General features: G+C 42.8%; 1 protein-coding gene across 1 annotated transcript in view; it reads left to right on the top strand.

Annotated features, from left to right (window-relative positions):
- Nucleotides 1–12,196: 12,196 nt before the first annotated feature.
- Nucleotides 12,197–20,133, top strand: part of Lancl1 (LanC like 1) — a 35,269-nt gene continuing 27,332 nt past the window's right edge. The window contains exons 1-3 of the mRNA XM_028765794.1: nucleotides 12,197–12,290; nucleotides 12,448–12,544; nucleotides 17,391–17,508. Coding sequence (XP_028621627.1) covers nucleotides 12,464–12,544; nucleotides 17,391–17,508 — 199 coding nt within the window. The 5' untranslated portion in view covers nucleotides 12,197–12,290; nucleotides 12,448–12,463. The remainder of the gene's footprint in view (nucleotides 12,291–12,447; nucleotides 12,545–17,390; nucleotides 17,509–20,133) is intronic.

The raw sequence follows: 20,133 nt of genomic DNA, 5'->3' as shown, positions 1-20,133 counted from the left end.
GAGAGAGAGAGAGAGAGAGAGAGAGAGAGAGAGAGAGAGAGAGAGAGAGAGATTTATAAGCATCTATACACCTCCATAGACTTAGAGGATATTCTTAGTGGCAATAAAGCTCTGGCTGTAGATTTCTTGAATGGAATCACTTAGCAACCACAGGTAATGCTGCTCATCATTAAATGCTCAGTAACAGATACAAAGCCACATGCAAGTATAATGTCTTCCCTCTTTTCTCTTTATCCATTTTGTCCTCCCTCTTTTCTTCTTTTTCTCCTTTCTGCTTTCCTCTTTCCCTTCCACTCCTGAGGGAGCATCATAAAAGTGCTTTTGATTGCAGTCTCACTAACACCCATCTTTCTATAGTATAGTGTGTCTCACAACTGGTTGGTAACACCATCTTTCTATAGTATAGTGTTGAGTTTCAATATCTGTGACTTTCAATGTCATCTACTTCGTATTTGTAAACTTGCTCCTGCAATCTCAAAGAACCATCAGGTACACGTATTATGAAAGAAAAGTGCGCCCTGCTAGGCCAAATCTGTCCTGTCTCTGAATCATTTGACTGAAGTAAAGTCGATGTCCAGTAAGGAAAGTATTCATTCTTGAGCTATATCTGGAAGGACCAAGTACCACCATGAGTCAAGCCAAACTTCACCCTGCAAAACATTTGCTATGTTCTCCAAAATGTTCCGTAGGCAGAAATAAAAAGCGAAGTCCACAGAAGTTGTTGATTTTTCTTGCCATCTTTTGCATCTCTAATTTCCAAGGTTTGTGTTAAAATAAAGGTTAGAAAGATGTGTGAAAAGGTGTGAATCCACAGTCCACTAAGAGTTCTAAACTTGATAGGAAGATTTCGGTAATCCCAATTGGTAAAACTTCTCCACATTTTTTTTCTTATAGCCTATAAAAGTGTTCAGTGTTTTACTAATATCTCTAGATTTGAGATTCTAGTAGAAATGAAAACCTACACAGATAAGTGTCATGAGAAAAGTAAGATAGACATAGTTATAAACATAAGGTTTGTGGGGGCTTTTAAATCCACCATTCCCAGAGAAAAATACTGTTTTCCCAAAAGATCTTCCCATCATCGTCCTAAGGATTGGTAGAATTTGTACAGTCAAAGATAAATACATTGGTTTATTTCTGCTCACAGAGTGTTCCTAGTCTCCAAAGGCAATGGTTCCTGTACACACAAAACAATCACTATCACAGCAGGTGCAGCGAAAGCAGACAGAAGAGACAGGCAGCATGTTAATAAGGAGACCACGGGCAAACAGCAATCTGCCAGGCCCTGGAAAAGAAACGAGGCCACAACCAGGCTAAGCCTACACTCTGAGGCAGAACTTTTACAGTGTGAGTCTGCTGACAATCGGGATCCCGAGTAAGTTATCCTTGCTCACTTTTGACATGTGAGATGTTTTAGCTTTAGCTACAGTGCTGGAGATGTAATAATAATTTGCACTGACTACTTGATTTTCTCCCCTCCACCGCAGAGGGATGTTCTTACCTCCAATGCAAAAGTATAATCCTTCCCATAATCTGAAATGTATGAGTCATTCCTGTTCTCTTCCCTTTTAACCTTGGAAGATAGCCAGTCTGTGTAGCTAAAAAAGAATTCTGCAAGCAAGCCAAAGAAAAAGGTTGTGGGGCAATCCAGATATTTAATAAAGAGAGGAAAAAGGTCATTTCGATGCAGATTCAATTAGTTTCACATCCAAAGGTTTCCCATAGGTCCCTAACACAGACCTGTGCGTAGGACTGATTGAGATGAAGATGCCCTTTTTCTGAAGAACTAGGACATGTCCCCATGGTCCACGACACAGGCAGGAAAACTGATTTAGTGGCCTAATTCCATTCTCAAAATTTGAAACTCAAGTATTGCATTGGTGCCTTCTGGGTATTTTTCTGACATTTCACTGAGGCTAAATTGTTCTCTATTTCACTTTCTACAAATTGACATGTATGGCTGGGAGCACAAACATGTGTAAAGGTAAATTTACTACCCAAACGCTTGAATGAGTAAAGCCAAACTATTGGGGGAAACAATTCGTAAGAGAGAAAAATCAGATTTAGTTACAAACTAAAAGAAGAGGAGGTGTCACGATGTGACAAACAATCCTAAAAGAGTACCAAAGAGAGATTAACAACCAACTGATGTCAACAAACAACCTGGAGGGACAGGACTGTGCTTTTCATTCAACATCACCTGCCCTTAGTCCTTAATAAACACATAAATGTTTTTCTATCTTAGTAAAATCTCTAACAAATACCTGTTCAGAGAACCCTGGTGTGTACTTCATCCCAAAACAGCCCAGGCCACTCCCATTTATAAATTACTGAGCTGTCGTGATTCAGATGACTCAGAGGATTCAGTCTGCTATGTATCAGAGCCCATCAATCATGTGTACTATCAAGATATGAGACAGCAAAGCAGTTCTTCCTATTTGCCCTAGTTAGTTTCAGCTATTAAGTTATCTGTGGGAGTCTCAACTGAGAGAGTATCCAGATCAGATTGGACTATGGTCATGTCTGTAAGAGCATCTTGATTGACATGAGAAGACCCGGTCCACTGTAGGCAAGCATGTCAACTACAAGAGCCTAGAGCAAGCACAGTGAAGGAAGAAGTGAGAAGTGACAGGATGCCAGCTGGGCTTTTAGATGTGTAAGTATCAAGTGTGTGTGAATAGGAGGTGAAGGATCCTGGAGGCCAGCATGGGCTTTGATATGATGTTATCATGACACATATATATTCCAATACAGAGTGATATGTCCCTTCTTCCAGAGACAAGGGAAATGACTCCTTTTGATGGATAGGAACACTTTTCTCAAGTTCCTGAGGCATGCTGACTTTGACCTAACCACCAGAAATTCTTCTATAGTCAAACTTGAGTTAAGACTAAGACTCAGTTTTGGACCAGGTTATTGGGCCTGCCCTTTTGAGTGAGGAAGGAAGAATGGGGTAGCCTTTGGACATGACAAGTGTTTTATCACAGTAACAGCAAAGGAAACTAGAACACTCCTGAACATCTCAATGCCCGAGAGCACATATGCCAGAGGCACATGCCTGTAGGATAGCAAGGAGCGGGTAGCAAGGAGCCCCATAGCTAAAGTCCTAAAAAAAGGAAAACAATAGTACATGGTTCAGTAGACCTGAGAAATTTACATAGTGGCCTCTAAGGGAAAGGTGAAGATTAGAAGATTGAAAGCCATTTTGAGCCATTTCTATGTCTTTTACTGTATACAGTATATAAGTCACATAAAGAGGAAGGATTTAAAGGAAGCAAGAAGACCTATAACTCTGGTATGGTTTTATAACTGGGGCCTCACTCTGCATCCCCTTCAGCTCCCTAGTCTTTACAGTCTCTTCAGAAAAAAAATCCAGACGACACAGAGAGAATATAGTGTAGAAGATAGGGATCTTATTACAGAGCAAATGGGTAGAAGTAGGCAACAAGACATTGTGTCAAGCTACGTTTAAGGCAGGCTTACAATGTCTAAGGACTTCAGGCATGAACGTTTGGTGGTTATGTATTAGAATGTTTCCTTTGGGTAATTGGGTAATTGTCTGATGCCCAGAGCAGTGCCGTTTAGGTCATTAGAAATGTGCCCTAGAAGAGTATCAAGGTGTCCCAGGCACTTGCTCTTTGTGCCTATGACTCCTTATTCATAGCACAAACAATTGGCTAGGTCTACATGTTCACACCATAAAAATTAAGTAACTTGAAGAGACAATGGTTAAGCTGAGATCTAAACCCCCCCCCCCCGTTTCTGGAGTACCAGATCTAAGCTGCCAGCCATAATTCTTTACGAAAAGTAAGTTTGAAATGCAGAGAAGATAGTTTGGAAATCTTCCAGCAGGTAGGAAAGAATAGAAGCCATATGCATAGGTAAATTCATCAGGGACAAAATGGAGTGCAGAGTGGGCTGGACTGAGGACAGTGTGAAGGACAATTCTGCTATCTCAGACAGAGGCTGAGAGAAAGAGTCGATCATGAAATCAAACTCTTAATTCCAAGAACAGGAAATGTGAGTTACTTGTCAAGAAGGCTCCAGAGTCCCTCAAATCACCACATGCTATTGCCATTTCTCTTGGTTGCCTGTCAAAAGTAGATGGTAAAACCAAAATGTTGAATATACCACACACTTTGGTTGTAGAGCAGAGAAATTAATAGCATGGATCAGGACACTCCCATTGCTGGTTAGACTTCATAGTGAAGAAAGATGCTATTCAGACTGCTGAGGGAAAAGACGTAAATCCTCTTACCTAGTGTTGTACCAATTATGCCACACCACTCACCTGCCAGAAGTGCCCACTGGTATGATAGTGGCATGACTGTTGTATGCATAACCAATGGCCTTCTGGTTGTATTTGAGGCCTGCTCTCTTGGCTAGAGAAGTCATAAGTCCTCAGGAGAACCTACCATTGTTTTCTTAAATGGCCATGTGGTCAAAGTACCATATATTTGTGCTTATACTAAGAGATTTCTGCTACTACTGGCTTTATATCAGGGGAGCGTCTTTTTGCAATGGGTAATAGTTAAATCAGACTCATAACAGGTGAGAGTGCTGAGAATACATGACTGTGAGTACTCACACATGGGTATGGCATCTATATCAGCATCAGATGTCTACAGGCTCATGGGACACACGGAAGATGTAGTAAGAATGCTCTGAAATACTGTCTTATGGACATGACAGCTGTTGCACTTATAAACTCAAAGCAACTGTGCTTGTCTTTAGAAGATCAAGCCAACTCAAAATTCAACACAGATAGAGAGGAAGCCCTGAGTTCCAACCCCTATTAGAGGAGCTTGTTGGCAGCTGATGGCTGCTTGGGAAAAGGGATCATTTTCTTTGAAAGTGTGGCAACTGGTAAATTTTCCATGCTCCATGGATGGTCAAAACTCCATGCACAATTGAGCTATACTACTTAAACCCATGAAGTTATCTAAAAACACTCCCCAACACACACAAAAAATAACCCATGCAGTTGTGAGGGAAATATTTTGGGAAAGTCCACAGGGAATATAGGGTAGATATGATCAAGACCCATTGAATACATGCATAAAAATTTCAAAGAATAAATAACACTATTGTTCACTATATATATTATGCTATATATTATTATATATTATGTATCATGTTATATATTATATACCATATATTATATATTTTACATATTATGTTATGTATTACCTAATGTATGTTATATATTATATGATGAGTATGTATATTATACATAGTATAATATATGTACATATACATGTATATATAATAATGTGCATATATAATATATAATGTAATATATGTATATATGCATGTATGTAATGTATATGTATATAATATATAAATACATAAATACATGTGTGTGTACATATCTATGTATATATATATATATATATATATATATATATATATATATGAACAGGAAGAAGATGAAAATCAGTGAGAAAAATGAAAAAGAACCAAGAATCTAGAGGAAGAGAGAGAACGAGAGAGAGAGAGAGAGAGAGAGAGAGAGAGAGAGAGAGAGACTCTCGATAAATCTTTAGGAAAGGCATCAGTGCTGTATGCTGTAGTCACCTGATAAGTGAGATGCCCTCTTGCTTCCAAGGAGTTTGGGACCTAAGATTAACAGAAATAAATGCAAAAGCACGTAGCAATTTCTGCAAAAAAAAATTCTACAAAAGTAGGTCCAATTTCAGAGTTGAGGTTTAGGGAAAATGGCCATAAGGCGGCTAGATTATAAGAAGGGAAGGGAACTCGGTCCTATCGGAAGTCTGTGAGTTCATACTCACAGGTATCCCAGTGTAATTACTCTACTGCAGGGCTAAGGGCTAGAAATTTTAAAACTCCTAGATAATTCCTTTGTACAAGTAAAATTGACAACAACTGCATCAGTGGGCAGTTGATTTAATGAATCTGAAATAGCTACACATGGGACAGTTTTAATGATGGACAGAAGTGGATTACACAGAGTGCTTGGCATATAGACAAGGTTCTGCGAACACAAGCTGTTGTTATTAGGAAGGGACCATGGGCTAGTCTCCCCTTCCTGGCCTTTTCATGTGCCTGACAACCACAATGAATGTTCTGGAAGGTTTATGAGTATTTATATAAAGGGTGACAGCAAACCTCCTGCTTCCCTCCACAGCAGCCTCTGGCTTGGCAGCAGAGAGTTGTATTATGAGGTTTCAGTTCCACAGTGGAACTGTGTGGAGGAGACTTGTTCTGCCTGTTGTCTAGAGAAAGGCACAGGACTCCCAGAAGACTTGTCCTGGCTAGTTCTTCTCCACCCTGCTAGAAACATGTTTGAACATATGGTTGAGAGACATACTACATTGAAGAGAGAGATCCTGGGAAAATGCAGGTTGGGTTAAAATTTACTTGATTGCCAAAAAAGAAAAAGTAAGAAGTTAGGTGTAGCCCTTTGGTGTAGTATCTAGGTAAAATATCCAAAATACTGCCTAGAAGCACAGGGTGGCTTAGGTCAAAGTAAGAATACAGGACCTACTCTCTCTCCTTTGCTCACTCCCTGCTTTCTCTCTGTCTCTGTCTCTCTGTCTCCCTCTCTCTTGCTCCTCTCTCTCCCCTTCAATTCTCTTTCTTAGCTTTAGTCTAGAGCAGTGGTTTTCAACCTTCCCAATGCTGTGACTCTTTAATACAGTTCCTCGTGTTGTGATGACACCCAACCATAAATATTTTCATTGCTACTTCATAACTCTAATTCTGCTACTGTCATGAATCATAATGTAAATATCTGTGTTTTCTAATGGTCTTAAGTGACCCCTGTGAAAGGACCATTCAATCCCATGTTGAGAACCATTGGTCCAGAGAGTATTTGAGGGACTGTGATGTGCCACATGTAAACAGGAAATCAGTAATCCCCAGAATTCCAGTCTGCCATTTACAGCCATGGTTTTTAAATATTCACACTATATTTTTTCATTGCCTTTTCTTTTCTAGAACCAAACGTGTTAAACTCTAGACAGCAAGAGAATCACATGGCAGTCTATCCAAATCTATAATTTTTGACTACAAGAAATTCGCATGAAGATTTTCATTATGCAGAGTCAACCCAATTCCCCTAAGACAGAGTGCCTGGCAGAAAGTCGGTGAGTTTGTATTAACATAAGCTCTGCTGGGAACATTGTAAGGGAATCAGTCCTCAAGAAGAGGAAGTTTTACTCATTCTTTGGAGTTTGAGTCCTCTCCTTTACCCCAGAGCTCATCCTTGACACCAGGCTTTGTGGCTCAGCCCAGGCACCGTGTTGATGAAGGAGGAAGGTCCTTGTTGAAGCCCAGGCTCTTACAGTCAGACCAAGACATGAATGTTTCAAAACCGATGTGATAAGGTGGTAACAAGTTAACCAGTAGATTCTCAAGCCTCCTCCCTGGTCTAGGAACTCTATTTCCAGATGTGTATGGCCATACCAAGGCGGCCTCTTTGGCTTCTCACTGTAAACTTCATGGTCCACAGTTACTCACCTTGGCCTTTGACCTCTCACGACTCCCAACAAATAGAAAAGAAACATAATGAAATATAAATAGCATAGCTATTGGGAAAGCTGGGAATTTTTAAGGTTTTCCCTTAAATGACTTAAACTGCCTACTGTAAGGCAAGTCTGTATGTGACATGAACATTGTAAACACTGGTACCTCCTTGTCAGGCGGTGGGACAAATCAAGGATAAATATGTATCATCTCACTACATGTGCTAGTGTTGTGTGGCTGCAACTCACCTCAGTAGGGGTTTCTGATGGCCCAAGATGTAGCTCAGTGAGTAAAGGCACTTACTGCCAGGCCTGATGCTCTGAATACTATCCCTAGGACCCACACAGTAGAAGGAAGAAAACAATTTCTCTCATATTGTTCTGTTACCTCCACACATAGCACAGACACCCCATAGCTAAATATAATTTTAAAATTAAAATATATTTTTAAATTAAATGCTTTCTGACTATGAGAAGGATCCCAGGTACAGGTGCAAGGCTATGAGGTTTTTTATTGCTGGCTTGCTTATATATACTGTGTACACAGACAACAAAGATCTGTGCAATCTTAACAATATAATGCAGGCGCACATTCTCAACAACAAAAAGCCTCTCTCTTCTTGCTCCTAAAGACATGAGCTGTTGTCTTGTTCAAGATCTATTCTCAAGGGTTAAAAGGAAATCGAGAAATCTGTCTAAATGTTTGAACAGCTTTGACCAACTTTCTGTGCTCGAAATCTTTTTCATCTCCCAGAGAATGCCAGCACACCTATGTTTCATATAATGGGAGCGTTCGCCCAGCAGTTACAGGTACAAAGAAACCTGTCGGCACACTAATAACAGTCCTGACAAGGCAAAGAGGTGGTGTCATCTGTACTACGGGAAACACTATCTCCAGGAAATTAAAAATGAACCGAAATGTGCTCGGGGAACTTCTGTTTGCAAGTCTGTTTCCTCTGCTCCCAATGGCACTACCAAGTGGGTCAATACCATGGGTGAAACAGGAAATTGCTTCAGTTGTACATAGCCCCAACTGGATGTTAAACCAATACGACAGTGACAGTAAAATCAGACTTAAGACAGATGCTACTTTATAACTTTTGAGCTGGAAAAAAAAAGTAGGCTACTCTAGGTAGAAGGGGAAAAAAATAAATCAAAGCCATAGGCTGCATGTGAATGTGATTTAGAGATGTTTCTGCAAAAAGTAAATAATATGGAATCTCGTGGTCTATCTCCTTCCTAGTTCAATGGCAGAATTAACAAAGTTTAATGGATTACACCATAAGCAGCAACGGTGCATTCAACAAGGTCAGAGGCAAAGTGGGAACCACAGCAACATAACTCTGTTCCTCTTCTGCTAGCAGACAGGTACTATCAGTTCTTAGCACTTCCACGATGCATGGGAGACCGCTACACACCAAACCAGTCCTTTCTTTCAGACATCAAAGACACACAGAGTGAGTCAGAAAAGGACCTCATGTCATCTCTGTGCAGCTCTCTGTGCAGCTGGTCACAGCCACGTGGCTTAATTCTTCCTGAGGGAAGTGGCGGATACCACTACCAGCCTGTGCATGCCTGAGTTTGCCTTACCTGACTACTCCCTCAGGCCGGACCACAGATGTACCTCTGAATGACCACCCCGAGCATTGTGACCAGAGTAGTACCCTGAGGAGTGAACAACGCTTGGAAGAGATCTACAATCCTGAAAGGTGACGAGGGGCAAAGCTAACCTAAACTAAGAGAAGTGCGTTTCTCTCTCTGTTTCCACCATGTGCTTTAAACTTCTTTGAGGCTGTGACCTAGCTGTCACCCTCACACATTCACAAACCCAGAAAAGGAGCAACAGAGAAAAAAAAGTAAATGCTTTGAAACCTCCAGAACTGTAAGAAATCTAACTATGTTGTCTGTGCTCCATGGCAAGGGTGGGCTGCAGTGGCAGCTTTGAGGAGCCCTCCCTGCAACCTGTCAGTGGATAGACATGTGCATCTTGAAGCCAAGTGTTCGAACCTCAATAACAAAATTCTGTGGGTTTTATTTAATTGATACCATAGGAAAATTAGCAGGCAGGAGAATATATTCACAATATCTGAAGCCAGAGATTCATAACTAGAATCTACCTGCCAGAAGACCAAGAAAACCTGTCAACTGACAAGAAAATCATGCAAAACCAAACACACACACAAAAAACCATCCATAGGTAAAGTCCAGTTGTCTGGCCTGTATATGAACAAAAGCCCTACACTATTATCAACAAAAATTAAAAATAAAAAAAACTGTTTCAACATCAATGGAATTTTATGCCATTCATTAACATGGTAAATTTAGAATGCTAGCCAATAAATCCTGGGCAGGAGGTGAGGACAAAAATTAATAGGTCCCAACAGAAACCAGATAAACTAGTCCAGTGGTTCTAGAAAGCAATGTAGCAGTATTGGGGAATTAATATTGAGGGAATTAATTTTGAGAATGTCTTATGATCTAGCAGTTGACTTCTGGTATGTATAGAATGGTTATACCTAAGATATATAGATAAATGGATGGATGATGAATAGATAGACAGATAGATAGATAGATAGATAGATAGATAGATAGATAGATAGACCGACCAAGTGCCTTGGCCTGGAGAGATATCTTCGCGGGTAAGAGTGCTTACTTCACAAGCATGAGGGTATGAATTCAGATCTCCAGGACCCACATAAAAGCCAGATGTAATAGAAACTATAATCCCAGGTTTGGGGAGGATGGTGACAGAAGAATCACTAGGATTTGGCTGACTCCAGCCATGGAGAAAAACAGCAATGTCCAGGCTCAGTGAGACACTGTCTCAGTGGAACTAGACAGAAGACATCACAGATGCCTCTGGCTTGCCTGCAAGTGCCTCTGTTCCCAGTGGGAGCTCAGCATCTCCCAAGGCACATCCTTCTCAGGTCTTTCAGCCACCAGCATGCTGCTTTCAAACTTCCAGAGTTCCTCCATCCTGTGCTCCTCCCGCCCCCATCTTCCTGTCCACAGTCATCTGTTCTAGCATTGTCTGGTTAAGCTAAATGTTCCACTACGGTCTACCAAGTCATTTCTTCTGTAAGTCATAAATACCACGGAAATTTCAATCGCTCATGTAAAGACTGTGAGGGGATATCAGGACACTGGGCTTACAATAATAATGTAATTAATATAATATAATTACAATAAAAGAATTAATTAAAATGCTTTTCACTCCTCTTCCTTTCCTCTCTTATGAGATGCTCCTCCATGCCTCCATAGTTTCAGCTTAATAGTCACTAAAGTCCTTTCCTAACTCTGCATGAATATGCTGCGAGAATTGAACTAACGAATTTTCTGGTAGATCAAATGTTATTTTTTTAAAAACTGGAACTTTTAAGTTAGTCTAAAGCAATTTCTCAAGAGAGAACCAGGGTCAACATGAGGGAGAGGAGGTTCAGAAGGAGCAGGAGGTCAGGAGTTGGGGATTTGAAGTGGGGGCCCCTTAATCGAGAGAGGGGTAAATGAAATGACATTTTATGCTTTTTTAATTTTATTCATTTTTTCTCTTCCCCTCCCCCCCTCTTTTTTCTTCCGTGTGTGTGTGTGTGTGTGTGTGTCTGTGTGTGTGTGTCTGTGTGTGGGGGGGGGGCGGGGGTTATGGATGCCAGAAGACAGCATCGAATCAGCTGTTCTGTCGATTGCAAGCAGCTCATGGGTGCTGGGAATCAAATTCTGGACCTCCTGGAGAGCAGCAAGAACTCTCAGCCCCCAGGCATCTCTCCTGCCCACACATATGAACCAGACCCCCACAGTCTTTGAACAGAGAGGTCTCAATGTGTCCCAGGTAGGATTTAATTTCCAACAAAAAAATTTCAAACAAGAAGACTATTAATCACGGAGATGGCTCTCCAATCTTTGTCCTTAATTTTTTTTAAGGGTTCAAAATGTAGTATCATAGTCTAATTTAGGCTACTGAGCAGACTAAATTTCCTAAGGGTTTTTTATTTGAGTTTCGCATAATTCCCTGTTGCTTTATCCACAGCCTCCCTAGCACCTTGAAGAAAAGAATGTCCCCAAAGTATTTAGCTTATACTGTTTTTTTGTGATGATAGTGCGTCGTGGCCCACGAGGTCTGGTGAAGTTTGTCTGTTTGTTCTTTGAGCCAGGGTTTCTCTGTATAGCCCTGGCTGTCCTGAAACTCACTCTGTAAGACCAGGCTGGCCTCGAACTCATTTTCCCTCCTTCTGCCTGTCTTCCAAATACTGAAATTACAGGCATGCGCCACCACCGCCTGGCTGGCCACGTGGGTTTGTTGTTTTTGTTGGTTGGGGTTTTTTGTTCGTTTGTTTGTTTCCTTCATTGTCTTTTCTGTTTCTTTTTCCCCTCTTTTTAGAAACGTAATTAGAAGATGAAAAGGCAAAGACACCTCCCCGATTTCATTTTGTCTGCTGTAGTTAGGACTTCGGTGTGTAGACTTGAAAGCGGTCCTTTCCCTCTGCAGGTAAAGGGGGCTTCGAACTCCTGGAATCTAGAACTAAACTTTCTTTAACAAGGTGTTTTTAAATAAGCGTAGGAAACCTGGAGCCCCTCCACCGCAGCCTACTGGGGAAAGCGTCAGAAAGTACGTTGTATCTTTAAGAACCTGAAGGCAGGAGGCGGGCCGCCGCCTCAGCGTGCCCGCTGATTGGCCAGGCCTACAGGAAGTGGGCGGTAAACGCGCCGCGTCTGTTATTGTCCGCGCCGCGCGGTTTGCGGAGCTGCTGGAGAGGCGTGCGGGCTACACGGTCTCCGTGTACCCCCCCCCACTCGTGGGCGTGGGACGTGGGTGAAAAACGGGCTCCCTTCCTCCCGCGGGGATCCGAGCAGCGGCTGCCAGCCGGGGGCTGCTTGGAGGGAAGGGGCTGCCAAAGCGCCTGCAGTCGCGTCCCAGCCCCGAGCCCCGGCCCCGCTTGAGATCTCTCTTTCCCCTGTTCTGCAGGTTCTCTTGCGGCGTCATGGCTCAGAGGGCCTTTCCGAATCCTTATGCGGATTATAACAAGTCGCTGGCCGAAAGCTACTTTGATTCTACTGGGAGGGTGAGTTGAGGCTTGCCTGCATCGCCACCTATCCTCTTTCCCCAGCCGTGGGTCTCCAAAGAACATCACTTCTTCCGAGATGATGGGGACGCCCATCTGTCCCCTGCCAAAGATGTGTGATTAGATCAGACTTACATAAGTATCTAAGTCGGGATACACTGAGTCCTGATGTATTGGATAGAGAATAAAAATTTATTGTCAACATCCAACAGTGGAAGAAATAGCCTCAGGTAGTAAGAATGTCCGTTATAAAAATTGTCTTCCAAGTTCACTCCCTTAAGGGACATTAAGGGAGATGAGGAGCCCAGCTGTTTTCATAGGTGCTATGTTATTCCTTGGTGAGTTCGCAAGTCTGGACAGAGTAATGAGAGCAAATGGGCCTGTGGAGAAAACGATTTTAAAAGCATGGTGCTGACAGAAATGTACCCGACAGGCCCGAAATAATTTGTAATCTTACCATTTTTTAAAGCCTCCTTTAAAGCTGAGAACGGTGAGCCAAAGATTGGAAAAAAACATTCCTGTGTACACTGGTTTGCATACTACCACCAAGCACTGAGAGGAGAGCCTGGGAGTGTGACACCAAGGACCTGTTTTCTTATGCCTTTGGGGGAATAGGATTATTGGAAGAAAAACCTGGTTTTGACAAATCTCTGAGAGAGTATGCACTCACTGTGTAGCCCAGGCTAAACTCACAATAGCCCAGGCTGGCCTTGAAATTACTATCCTCCTGCCTCAGCTGTTCCAGCACTAGAAGTAAAAGTGTATGCACTGTGCCGGTAGCCATACATTTTAGACATTTATCAGCTTATTTCTTTGAATGCTATGACTGCAAAAGACAGAGGGTTGGGGGGGGGAGGGAGAAAAGAAAAGTGTTTTTAGTTTTAGGTAGCTGTGAGGAGTTCACTAATACTTCTGGCTTGTGTGGTGTCAGCTCACCCCTGAAAACAGCCTGGTTGATCGTGCAGTAGGAGGGATGGACAGTGGAGGTGCAGTGTGGAAGGATACAACATGTATGTCCTGCTGGGACAAAGCTTTGTGTAATTGGAGCCCAGGGTCCTCCTTGTCATCATCTGGGCCTGTGTTCTGCCTACCTCAGCAGACCTGAAGCTAAGATCTGAGTCAGTCCCTGGAGGAAGGTGTGCCGGTTTGTGCTGACTTGGCAGAGGAAGCACTTGAAGAAGTGTCCTAATGATAGAACTTCAGTCTAAAGCTTTAGGCTGCTCATAAGTAATGCTTTTACACCCTTTATTATTATAATTATCAATATCATTATTATTACCTTTTGTTGCTTCAAAAAATTACTGCATCCATTGCACTTGAGTGATGTGCAGGCCTATACATATTACAGCCATGTAGAGTCCGTTCCTGACTTCCGCCTTATTGAGGCGCAGTCTCCTATTATTTCTGCTACTGTGCGGTGTACTCCTGCTAGCTGGCCCACAGCCTGGGTGACTTGTCTCTGCCTGACATTTTGCCATAGGAGCATTGGCATTAAGATGTGTGTTGCTACAAGCAGCTTTTGCCATGCTCTGAGATCAAATACTGGGTAGTCATGTTTCATAGCTAATGGTTTCGTGTGCTGACATATCTTGGCCCATTTTCTCCGGATTTTTGAAATGCTAAACTAAAGCCCACATTGGCATGGCCTTTAACTCAAAGTAATCCTCCTGCCTCAGCCTCCTGAGTACTAGTATTATAGTACTAGTATGAGCCACCACATCCGGCTCTCAGAATCATTCATTCATTCATTCATTTCTTTCTTTTTTTTTTTTCACTTCTTTTTTTTTTTTTTTTATTGGATGATTTATTTACATTTCCTATGTTGTCCCCTTACCCCATCCCCCACCACCCCCTCGGAACCCCCAATCCCCTCGCCCCTCCTCCTTCTTCTCTGTGGATGTAACCTCTATCTACACCCCCCCCACTCCCACCTCCCCACCCTCAAAATTCCCACCCCCTGGGGCATCCAGCCTTCATGAGGTCAAGGTTCTCTTCTTCCACCTATGCCCAGCAGGGCCCTCCACTTTTACATATTCAGCTGAAGCCCTGGATCCCCCCCTAAGTGCTCCCAGGCTGGTGGTTTAGACCCTGGGAGCTGTGGTTGGTTGGTATTGTTGCTCTCCTCATGGTGCCACAAACCCTTTCAGCTCCTTCAGTCTTCACTCTAACTCCTCTATTGAGAACCCCATGATCAGTTCAATGGCTAGTTGTGAGCATCTGCCTCTGAATATGTCTGACTCTTGAAGGCCTCTGAGGAGATATCCATATCAGGCTCTTATCAGCATGCATTCATTTCTTTCTTAAGGCAGTGTCTCATTATGTAGCTCCAGCTGGCTAGGAACTCACTATGAAGTCCAGGGTGCCCTCAAACTCACCAGGCTCTATCAGCCTTTACCTCCTAAGTCCTGGGATTAAAGACCCACCATACCTGGTATGTGCCACCATACCTAGCCTAAATTTAATTCATTTCTAAGAAACAAAAAAGACACAAATGCAAAACAAACTTATCCCAAATAACAGGCTGGCATATGGTAGAGCATAGTTTTGGAATCCTACAAAGAAAGTGACATTGCTTTTTAAATCCTCTTGTTGAACCTGAAAGGTCAAACCCTGGAGACCTGGCTGCCTCCACATTAAGACAAAGATACAGAAGGAGCTTGTCGGTCTCCTGGCCTCTTCCGGAACTCTTCACACTTTTCTGTTTCAGTGATGTGTTCTGCAGCAAGCAGCTAGTATTCTCAGGCAGGTCACCTTTGTAAACATGTGCCTAGCAGAAAGTGACTCCTGTCCCAAGGTTGAGACGCTTTCACTGTGGCCTCCTGACGTCAGACTACCAAGGGCTGTGCATTCCAGGTGGCCTCTGCAGAAGGTGGCTTGTGGCCATGCCAAGCGACTCCTCGACTTCTGTGAAGCTTACAGACCTTTTTATAGTAATATTAAAGTTCATCATATCTTACTAAATGCATCTCAAGTCTCGTTGAAGACCTGACCTTTTGTCAGAGAGTGTTAAATAACAGGCGAGTGTCTGTCAAGCTGTGGATTCTTTGTGGTGCTCTGTGCTGCAGTGGCCACAGACATCACCAGGGATGCACCTCAGAGGCGAATCTTTCAAAATTATTAGCGTTAGGACTTACGACACTGTCATTTTCCAGTCTTAAGTGCCTCTTTGCATGTGTGTGCTGGAGATGTGCATGTTTGTCAGCTTAAAGGATGATGTCCGTTGCTCCCTGTATCCTGTCTTTTTTTTTTTTCAGACGAGACTTTCTGGCGTGGAACGTGACAAGTAGGCTGTCCACCGAGCCCCAAGAATTGACTTGTTTTCTCTCTGCAATAAGATAATAAGATAATAAGCGTATGCCAGCTTGTTCCTCTATAAGCACATGCCAACATTCTCCCCATAAGAATATCCCACCTTGTCCCACTATAAGCACATGCCAGTTTACACTGCTGTAAGCACATGCCTAGCTATAACCACATGCCAGTATACCCCACTTTTTAATATACTGATTCTAGAGGTCAAACTCAAGTTTTCATGCCATTTCCCTCACTTAAGGAGGTACTCTTAAAAATGAGATTTATAGGGCCATTGAGATGGCTCATCAAGTAAATGCATTTGCAGCCAAGCTGAGGACCCAAGCAGAAGGAGAAAACTAACTCTTGACAGTTGCCCTCTAACCTCTACCCATGCATGCATGAGCAGGCCTGAACAGCCAGACTGGAATAATAAAGACAGACAGACTCTGATGATTGCCAGTATAGGTTTGATACTGCAGTCTTTTCATGATGAAACATCTGTCTGCACATGTGGTGGTCCTCAGTCCTGTGTTGAAATCTCAGTGGTTTTTGGGAATTGTAGTCTGGAGATATAGCATGCTCCTGAAGAGTTGATACATTGGCACCAATCTTTAATGCACAGTCATTTAGACTTTACAGTACTTCAAAACTACTTTACAGTTGCCTTTTTAAAGAGTATGCCTTGGTGAGGAGGCAGAAGACATGGCTGCAATCGAGAGCATTTGTTACGCTCGCAGGACCTAAATTCTAGTCCCAGCACCCACATGGCAGCTCACAGCTGTCTATAACTCCAGTTTCAGGGGATCAGACCCCCTCTTTTGGCCTCCCAAGGCACCAAACACACACACACATAGTACAGAGACATACAAACCATCAAAACATCCATACATAAAATAATAAAAATGAAAAGAAATTTTCAAAATAATTGTAGGATTATGACCTATGACCCATCAGTTTTGTAGGCTATCACATGGGTGTCACTAATCTCAGGGCCTCAGAGGGGTGGCTTTAAGAAACCATGGGACAGGTGTTACTCTCAACTTCCAAGAAGGCAGCTACAGTATAAAGAAGTGGAGTTAAGCTGGTCAGTGGTGGCTCATGCTTTTATTCCAGCACTTGGGAGGCAGAGGCAGGCCAATCTCTTGAGTTCGAGGACAGCCTGGTATACAGTTTGAGTTCCCAGACACCCAAGGATACACAGACAAACCTTGTCTAAAATAACAGAAAGAAAGAAAATGACTTTCTTTTCTATTGAGACTAGGTCTGACTGTGTAGCCTAGGCTAGCCTCAAAGTAGCTGACCTCCTGCACCAGCCTCCCAAATGTTGGGATCGGATGCATGCACCACTATAACCTGGCTCATGGTTACTTTGTAAACTAAACATGTTATCTTAAATAGTGTGAGTTCCCTATGTGGTTTCTGGAAAACCTGTAAAGCTGCTTTAAGTTTTACAGGGTAATATTTTATTTCCATGAATAGAAAATGTCATCATAAAGGTACTACGGATCCACTTTTTACTCTTCTTAAAAGTATTTTTCCTTAATTTCTGCAGCTGACTCCTGAGTTCTCACATCGATTGACCAGTAAGATTCGGGAGCTCCTTCACCAAATGGAGAGAGGCCTGAAGTCCGCAGACCCTCGGGACGGCACTGGCTACACCGGCTGGGCAGGTACAGTGTGCTGACTGAGCTAGCGTGCACACTGCTGAGAACCAGTGCAGGACCTTCCCAGGGCTGTGAGGTGTGTCACAGGGCCTCCGATGTGGGTGTGTCCTGGGAGCGTGCTGCTCCCCAGCCTACAGGCAAGCATACTGCGGGTATTCATGCCTGGCCTTGGGGAGTTTACTGTGAGGAGAAAAGTTGTTTTCAGCACGATGTAGTTGCGTAGAAGAGTTCCTGGAACAGAGGCAAAGAAGCTTCGTCTTCACAGAATAAAACAAGTCTGTAAATGTCGCCCTGAACACCCATCCCAGAGCAGTGACCTGTAAGGATGACACACTTAGTGCCCGAGCTGCGCATGAACCTCCTCCTCCTCTGCTCTCCTTGCTGGTTGATTTTCAAGTGCTGCCTACCAGGCTCTACTGCTGATAGCCTGGAGGGGAAGAACTAGCCACTGTTCTGGAGGGAGGAGGGAGGAGGGAGGCAGAAGCCAGGAATGTGCATTTTACAAACAAATGTGGATCTGTGGGCTGCCAGGGAAGGAGAGCTGCCTGTGAGAAAGACTGTCTGACAGCAGGCTCTCTACAGCCCTCTGCATGTGAGAACTCACATTTCCTCACCAGGTCAGGGAAGACATGGGAAATCTCTAACATAATTACAGGGAAACATGAAACCAACTGTTTTTCTTGATGTATGGCCTCACCATGTAGCCCTGGCTGGCCTCAAACTCGCTATATAGATCAGGCTGTCTTCAAACTCACAGTGATCCACCTGCCTCTGTCTTCCAAGTGCTGGGATTAATGGCATGTACCACCACACCTGGCCTAAGGCAAGCTAGCATTGTTCCGTACTTCTTAGAGTTGAGGTTAAGTCTGTTACGTGTTGTAGAGGCTGAACATAAGAAACATTAAGAGAATGAAAGGAAAGCATTTTGTGTCAAGAAGGAAGTTATCAAAGTGTCCTTTATTACTAATGTAATTTCAGCTATAGTTAATTGACAGACTCATTAATAAAGAATCTTGCCGTCTTTATTTAAAGTAATGGAATTTGGAGAAAACAGAACTCGTACCTACACAAGTGTTTTGGCATGTCTTTCCTGCCAAGTTATCCACTACAGAAGGCGTAGGCTCAGATCCCATCCTAAGACATTTGAAGTTTCCATTATTTTGTTACCTCTGACCAGAGAAAGAGGCACAAGCAGACCTGAGACACATGGCTAGAGTTAGTTCTAGAGCAGATTCCAAAAAGGGACTTAAATCCCTAAGTCACCCATTCAGATAGGTCCATGGTGTTATAGAGAACATTGCTTGAGGCTGGAGGAGAAATGGTTTTGGATTTGAATGACTGACTTGACAGTGTCAGAAAAAGCTGTCTGTCAAACAGCCTGAATTGCTAGTTAGTTGAGAAGCTAAAAGTCATACTTCATTCAGAGGAATTTTTACTGTGAGGTGAAATGCACCTGGTTTAAGCTTTCTGGCTGCAGTGCATTTCCGGTACCATCTTCTCCAGCTGCCAGTGTCTTATCCTCGAGCGGCTCGCTCTCATTGTGGCTCTGGAAAGCAGCTCCATGGCAATGTCTGAGGCAGACTGGTACACGGAGCAGTTGACGGTGTCTTCAGTTGTTGGTACATTTCTGAAGAAGCTTAAAATCCTGTAGAAAAAAATTGCTAATAGCTTTCAAGGCAAAGTTCCTAATATCCTATCTTTGAACGCTGTTACAATGCCATTATTTCTGCATAAAATAAACTGTCTCTTTCAGGGTTCTAATACATATAAGGCCATCCTGGGCCAGTATTCAGTCAAAAAAAAAAAAAATGTAAAGCTCTGAGTTGACTAAGATAGAACACTGATTCAGGCACAGGAAATCAAAATCTGTGAGCCTTCGTTAACCTTACAACTTCCATGACAGCTGCCATTTGGTTATAGAGCACTGCATCCAGGAAGATAACAGTGGAATACTTGCTAACATGTCAAAGCAGTGGCCACCTGATGGCCGGTGTCTTTGTATGCAATCTATGCACACCCAGGTAGCTTTCTAAAAATAATGCTTTTTTAAAAAAACAGCATACCTTCTTTTGGCTTTGCTCAGTATGAAATTTGGAGTTTGTGACATTTTACTCTTTTTGCTAATTTAGGAAGTGCTATTTTATTGTAGAAGACCTATAACGTTCTCTTCAACACCAACATCTACTGAGCATTTGTTGTCAGTGGACAGTGAAAGTTGTTAGAACTTTTCGTTAGCTTACAGTGTGGTCTGTGTGAGCCAAGGCTGTGATTACAGTTAATTAGAACTTTCTAAGTTGATATCTTATTCTCTAGTAGAAATGTGGCTCATAGCCAGTGCTGATTCAGGGAGAATTAGGATTTGGAATGGAATTTGATTCATCAGTTTAAATAGTATAGTTTATGTTTCTCGCACAGAAAAGGCCTGGAGGGACAGCTGAAGACTGACAGGGCAGCCTTGGCTGGCAGCCGAGGCTCAGGTTCCTCTTACTGTTTTCCCCTTTCTCAGCCACTAGTTCTAACCCTCAAAAGATGTATTCCTTTCCTTTAGAACGACCTTGTGGATGCCTCTCTCAAGTTCCACTCAGTGTGGGTTGGCGTTGCACAGTCACATGGTCACTCCTGTTAGGAAGG

Source organism: Grammomys surdaster, unplaced genomic scaffold (assembly GCF_004785775.1).
Source record: "Grammomys surdaster isolate TR1022 unplaced genomic scaffold, NIH_TR_1.0 165, whole genome shotgun sequence".
In the NCBI taxonomy this organism is placed as follows: Eukaryota; Metazoa; Chordata; class Mammalia; order Rodentia; family Muridae; genus Grammomys; species Grammomys surdaster.
Note: the sequence above shows the minus strand (reverse complement) of the source record. Positions and strands in the feature narration are given on the sequence as shown.